The 7500-nt window shown below is 48.1% G+C and overlaps 1 protein-coding gene across 1 annotated transcript in view; it reads right to left on the bottom strand.

The window, feature by feature from the left end:
- The window catches only part of LOC130379895 (potassium voltage-gated channel subfamily KQT member 5-like), a 70224-nt gene that overhangs the window by 62107 nt on the left and 617 nt on the right, over window positions 1–7500 (bottom strand). Inside the window, exon 1 of the mRNA XM_056587025.1 lies at window positions 7198–7500. This exon is cut by the window's right edge and continues 617 nt beyond it. Within this exon, the coding sequence (XP_056443000.1) occupies window positions 7198–7500 (303 nt within the window). The remainder of the gene's footprint in view (window positions 1–7197) is intronic.

Raw genomic sequence — 7500 nt, 5'->3', positions numbered from 1 at the left:
TGGCCCTCCCTGAAGGGCTGGCATCTGCCAGGCCGATATGCTCCTGGATGAGTGGAAGGTTCACAAATTTGAAGAAGAGAATGAGTAACAGCTAATTAAGCGGTGTACTTCAGGTGTCCTCATCCATAAACATCTTTATACAAGTGAACTTGATATTTTCTCGTTTAAATGTGTCCACATACTTAGTACTGTTGGGATATCAGTAAGTACGCCTCATTAGCCAGGCCTAAGGATCATTTTTATTTATGTTCTATCAGAACATAAACAATCAGAAAATACATCCCCCGAAAACGAGCTGTTTCCGAGCATGACTGTACGTCGGAGATCCTCTCTGGTCAAATGATAGAAAACACAAAGTTAAGTGTAAATCTGTGTGCATGGATAAGTAAAGGGTGCAAACCCACTGGTAGAGCGTGCGAACGGATTGGTCAAATTCTATTTCCTCCAATGGGATAGCGCTTTATCTCCTCTGTCCAGCCCTGACGACCTGCCCATGATCCTGCACTCTCTGTGTGTTTGCCCACATCTGTCTCCCCTGCTGCAGCAGAAAGCAGCAATACTAAAAGGTTGTCGTCCACGTTGAAAAGGCCAAAGGTAGACAATGCAAAAAAAATGACAATTCAATGAGGAGCGGACTTTAAAATATCTATTTATTATGGGACTGAATGTTTGAACTGCAACGAGGCTATCGCAGAAACAAAACAATACAATCTGATAAGGCACAGCGTCAAGCATCACTCAAACTTCAATGGAACATATACCATGGCTCAGATGCTCGACGAATCGAAGTGCACAGCCACTCTGTGATTTAACGACAAAAGGTATGAATGGTCTGTTCGGAGCCAGACAGGAGTGGCCTCCCTTCATGTTGCATGGATCCTCAGTCAAACTCAATGATGCAAACCTCTCACAGATTCTGAATCAGTGAAAAACTGCATGCTAGCTGTCCTTGGACTTGCAGTGAGAGATGATAAGCTGAAAAGGAACATAATTCTTTTTATCTGAAAAATACCATTTGGCTTGCTCCGTGCAAAATAAATCCTTTATTTCAATGCGGTTGAGGGGATTTATTTAAAAAAAGTAAAGATGAAGAATAAATCAGGGCCATGTAGAAATGGATGAACTGACGGCACTATGTTGTATGTTAGATACACCAACTCTGACGAAACAATCTCTTACAGTATTGAGGGTTGTAGTGATTTCTTTTTTATGTTCACCTGTAAGTGCTTTGAGTGATAATTACTATCATTTTTTTCCGTCCATGCTAGCATGTGCAAACACTCGTTCTCATATTAAGCCCTTAACTGGCTAGCACTCACAGCTAGCTGCTTCGGGATTCATCCATTTCAGCATGACCCAATTAAAATCCTGGAGGATCACCACACAATCAACTGACATTTTTTTCCATTGTAGGTCTGTGTTTCCTCAGAAATCGGTACTATTTTAGTATTGAGTGTGTTTTCACGTTTCGGGGATCTTTTTGTGAGTCAGAATTTGTGTAGCCTGATGTGCTTTGGTAAGTGCATCTCCTAGCGTGCTAGCATGAAGTGGGTTGGCTAATCGTCGGCCACTCTCTGCCAAGCACCATCGCAGGGGCTCGACATTACCTGTTGTGCCCCAGAAATTAGCAGCATCTTTTTGGCACAATACAATCAACATAATTAGTGCATACACTTGTAAAATATGGAAAAGACAGGCTACTTATATTGCACTGTGTGGAATATGTTCGCTCATTGGGTGCCAACCACACTAACACAAACAAGACCCAATATTATAGACAAAATAAATACATGGCAGGAGTTAGCCAGTAAAAATGAATGCATAGGCCTCCCTGCAGATGCAGGTGCAATAGTTTGCCTATGAACTGCGCTGTCTCCACAGGACACGGTGAAGAGAGATGATCGGGAGACCAAATCATTTAAAAGGGCCTCTGGCCTTGAAAGAGAATTAAGAAAGGAGAGCAGAAAAGTCAGTGAGGGGTCCATAGTGATGCAGCGAAAATGAGGACAGAAGAAAGAATGATACAAGCTCACACTCGAACACACAAACACTCACTCATACCACACATTGACATTTTATACACCCACACTTCAAACTAAACCCTAATACTTTGTAATAACACACTTGTGCAACACACTCAAGCTTTATACACCCACACTTTACTTTACACACTAAAACCCTTTGTTTATACACCCATCACACAAACACTAAAACATAACACGGTTGTCTGTGGTGAAATCTTTTAGGCTGACGATGCTGAACTACAGAAAAGACCCCTACGCGCAGACCGCATCGTACCAAATATGACTGAAGATGAGTACTAAACAAAATGTTTACCATGCTGACGATCAAACACTCTTCTGTGTGTGCACCTGTTTCCACGCGTGTCTGTCTGTCTGTCTGTCTGTCTGTCTGTCTGTCTGTCTGTCTGTCTGTCTGTCTGTCTGTCTGTCTGTCTGTCTGTCTGTCTGTCTGTCTGTCTGTCTGTGTGTGTGTGTGTGTGTGTGTGTGTGTGTGTGTGTGTGTGTGTGTGTGTGTGTGGTGCGCGCGTGTGTGTGTGTGTGTATGTTAGTGTGCACGTGTCTGAGCACATGTGTGTGTGCGGGCGCAGGTGCGTGTGCGTGCGTGTGCGTGCGGGCATACGCCTCTCTGATTGTAAACTCGGATGAACCATTAAGTTCGTCTTTGTACGTTTGAAGACAGTCATTTCTGAAAGGCTGTCAGGGAGTGTGGGTTTTGGGGGGGTTCCCTCTGAGTACACACAAGAACCCCCCCAACCCCCCAGCCTTCACTCTCTTCGTCTTCTGTGGAGGAAGGCACAGTGCCTTACCGTCTTCCCATCTATGGTTGCATTAGAAGGCCTGGGCATAAATGATATGCGCTTAGCTGGAAGTGAATTGGTCTTCTCAGCGGGCGCACTTCAGTCCTACCTTTTATTAGATATGGGCACTTCTTTTGTTCCAGCGCTGGATTTTTGAGTATGAAAGAGAGTGCTTGCATCTTCTCCATCGTCGGTTGCACATGAAATATGAGTCTGAGACTTAATGTGATGACATAAGAGAGGCTATATGCTGCATATCCAGCAGATGTTACCATCACTGGAGGCATTGGTGAAGGAAACAAAACTGAGAAAAATAAAGCTTTTGACATCATCCTCTGTAGTTGTGATGATGTATTGTTCTATGATTACGTCCATTGGATCCACCAGCCCTCCTAACCCCCTACATGTCCCACACAGATCTCCGCAATGGCCTCTTTGAACTCTAATCGACGATGACTGGAAACTTTAATCCCCACACCCACGCTATGGCCAAAAGTTATCCAAAAGGATTCAATAATACAATTTAGATACAGAGTCAGCTATCAATCCATCCGCCCAAAGGAGAGCGGCAGGAAGAAACGGCGAAACGAAATGATCAAAGGAACACCAGCGTTATCAGTGGATCTCAGATATGATAGGGAGGGAAGTGTTTCCTTTGCTAGCTACAACACTAGCCTCTGGCTGTGGGCTCTGACGTTCACCAGGGCAGGAGACACAGTCTGCAAAAGGTCGAGACATGTGAGTGCCACAGTAGCCGCTCTGTGTAGCCCTGCACACGAGCGGAGGGTAGTGTTGAATCACAGCAGTACAGAGGACGGCATAGACCGGACAGTGGACTGGACACCCAGCGGGTGCCCCCCCCCCCCCCCCCCCCCCCCCCCCCCCCCACCTCAGCAACCTGATGCGGTGGAACGCGCCATTCATTCCCCCACAGTCCCCTGGCCGTGACACACTTGAAAGGATAAGAGCTTGTTAATCCGGAGGTAGGATGAATGGTGCCAGTGTTGTGCACGTTGGAGGAGGAGGAGGTGGAGGAGGTGGAGGAGGTGGTGGAGGTGGTGGAGGAGGTGGTGGTGGTGGAGGTGGAGGAGGGAGGGGTGCTCAGTAACCCCTGGAGAACACGAACCCGAGCAGAAGACTGGCTCAGTGTTCCTGTCCTCTCAGGCCGGCAGTGTAGGTAGGCCCGTTGATGCACACACACACACAAACACACACACACACACACACACACACACACACACACACACACACACACACACACACACACACACACACACACACACACACATACACACACACACACAGACACACACACACACACACACACACACAGACACACACACACACACACACACACACACACACACACACACACACAACCGTGAGACACACACACACACACACACCAACACACACACACACACACACACACACACACACACACACACACACACACACACACACACACACACGGGGGGCACATACGCACTTATGCAAGACACACAAATCCAAACACATTCGTTCCGACATGGACACACACGCATACCCACGCACAAACACACACAAACACACACACACACTCACAAAACACACACACACACTTATGAAAGACACACACATATGCAAACACATATGTACAGACATGGACACACACGTATGCCCACGCACAGACACACACTTCGGGGAGACACACACACAGCTCCACATAACACTGTTTGCTGAGGCATCTGTGCCGGGATATTTTTTCATATCGAGAGTCCAACACGCACCATCACAGATGACGAATCCGATGACACTACGATGATATTACTTCTTGTGGGAATGAACCACTAGTTCACTTGGCCCAGACGGGGGATGCATGCCAACCTTTTTTAGACCACACTAATCAAAATGCAGCATCACTTTAGGATAAGCCTTTATTTATTAGGACACCCAGACCAGCTTTGGAATGACTCCATCGTTACACTAGATAATATATACAGCATATAACTGCCCTGGCGCAGCAATAAAACCGTTCAAACTGAGGTTATAGCAGTAGCCAGCTGCTGAAAAAGACTCAGGACTCACTTGTTCAGAGTTCACACCCCCCCCCCTATTATATGTTGTACGTCCTGGCCCTTAATGTGCATACTTATTGTACGTTGTATGTCCTGGCACAGTACAAATAGTGCTCAGCTATCTTTGTTGCATATAGGGAATGAATTAACCTAGCAATAGTTAGGGCTCTGCACTTGTTTCTATGAACATCCTTGACGTTCCGACAGCGATATATTGTTTCACTTTCTTCTGACAAATGTTCTTGTTGTAAGTCGCTTTGGATAAAAGTGTCCGCTGAATGCCCTAAATGTAGCCAACCCCCCAAGGAAAACAATCTACGTTCTGGTTTTCAGTGGGACAGGGGGACAGGATGACAGTGGGACAGTGGGACAGGGGGGAGGTTAAGGGAGAGGGGGACAGGAGGACAGGGGGGAGGTTGAGGGACACCTTCGAGCAGAAAGAACATCGTCATGACGGCGGACATCGTGGTTAAATCCCCGAGACCCGGTGTCACCGGAACAGCAGAGGTAACAGCCGGGCTCTGTTCCCTCCCGGGTTCCCAGGCACTCGGTTTACGGACGGGGTCACGAGGTGGCGACGGATCTCTGCCGCACAGCGGGGTAACAGCGGGGGGTCTCATGAACAATGGGCCCCCCTGCTGTTTGCCTCTTTACTCAGCGCTAGATACAGGTTGAGAGGTCTTGTGTTGCTGTAGGACTGCGGTATCAATATCGGAGTAACAGTATAATTACGGTGTAGGATTATTTCATCTTTAGTATTGTCCCCCACTAATCTCACAAATCAGACTTTGGGTTAAAATGTAAAGTCTGAGGGTGGCCGAGCTGGACTCTGGGTGAACTGGGTTTCCCTATGTTCTGCTTCGTTCTTGTTTCGACCAATCACGTCCCTGGAGGAGAGGATCAGTGAGCGTGCAGTTGGTGGACACATCACCGGCCGGGCGGCAGTAAGCTGAACAAGGGTCTTTTTTATATCAACCCTGTGGCAGTAAACAAAATGCCCTTCCGTCAGAATTCTGACTTGACTAATCTCACCAGGCTAAAGAAGGGGAGTTCCTCACAGGCTGCCCATGAGGAACCAAGTTCAGAGAGAGTCACTGAACCACAATTCTGACTTTAAACTCAGAACAAAAGAAAAAATCACATGTGGCACTAATCCTCTTCCATAAATATCATCTGCAAAAAATGGAAGGACAACTGAAAAGTATAATGACTTTGTGTACATGGATAAAACTGTTGTGGGAATCCCGCCAGATATGAACTGAGGTCTTCTGGTTGTCATCCTCACGCTCGCCTCGATTTCCGGTGTATTGTGACACTTTCTTTGCACCAAAGAACCTGCAGGAAGACACTCACAATTTGGGCAGGCCAATCCGACTGCACTAGAGCTGTGATTGGACCGATTGGCTATAGAAGGGGTAACTGGAAGCTTGATGGACCAATGGCTGGCTGCCAACACGGAACTGACGGCACAGGAAGTGAGGGATCTAGACCAGTGAAAGCCGCGCATCGGGTCCGACTATCGTCAATCATGCCGGAACTAAAAGTAAGGTATCGGCGGAGGCAGCCAGCCCCTGCTGACTACCTTCCCGCCAAAAGGCTGGGAGCCCCACCTCCGCTGCGGGAATTGAAAGGCGTATGAGCGTGTGTGTGTGTGTGCCTCGTGGACCTGGGGGGTGCCCCATTGACGAGGCGCGTGTCTGTTGCGGTGGCAGTCTGACCTAAAGGGAAGGAAGTCAATGAGGCAGCGATGTGGCAGCTCAGGCTTGGTGCACTCATTGACAGAGACCCGAGTTCCAACACAGTACAGCACAGCATTGAGGCCTCCGTGATGTTGAAGATGCACCTCTTTGCATCTTTGCGTGTCCAAAATAACCACAGTTTTTCTCTCCTTTCTACGAAAGTCCCAGGCCGTAGTCTACAACATCTCCTCTACCGCCTACATAACGTGGGGAACACTACAGACACCATGATTGAGGCAATAGCAGTGTTTGATTAACACCATTTGACCGTAGGCCGACTGTGCAAAGGTAGGCTGTGTTACAATGTAGACGATATTCATACTCTTCTGCAGGCTGATCTGCAAACTGAAGCATCCTCGCTCCCATATGATGATTAAACAACAGGTGTGTGTGTGTGTGTGTGTGTGTGTGTGTGTGTGTGTGTGTGTGTGTGTGTGTGTGTGTGTGTGTGTGTGTGTGTGTGTGTGTGTGCGCGTGTGTGCGTGTGCGTGTGTGTGTGTGGCACCGTGTTCGCAGCTACCGAGAAAACTAGTTTCCGTGCAAAACGATATATTTCTATCAATAATTGAAATGCACTTACACCAAAGCGTGGTAGATGAACGCCCAGGCGCGGGGTCTCTCCAACACGTTGTAGAGGTAGTTTTGGAGCCGCCGGTAGCGCACGTTCCTCCGGCCGCTCTGCGCGCTGTATATGAGCGGCTTCCCCAGCAGACTGAGCCGGGCCCCCTGCTTCCCCCGCAGGCTCTCCGGAGCCCCTATCCCCGTGGACAGCAGCAGACCATCTCCAGCAGCGTTGTTCATCCTTCCTCCCAACTCCACATCCTTCAAGCCATAACCATCGGTGGTGCGGTGCCCAGGCGACGTCCTCATCCAGAGCCCGGCA

The sequence above is a fragment of the Gadus chalcogrammus genome, chromosome 3 (genome assembly GCF_026213295.1).
Source record: "Gadus chalcogrammus isolate NIFS_2021 chromosome 3, NIFS_Gcha_1.0, whole genome shotgun sequence".
Lineage (NCBI taxonomy): Eukaryota > Metazoa > Chordata > Actinopteri > Gadiformes > Gadidae > Gadus > Gadus chalcogrammus.
Note: the sequence above shows the minus strand (reverse complement) of the source record. Positions and strands in the feature narration are given on the sequence as shown.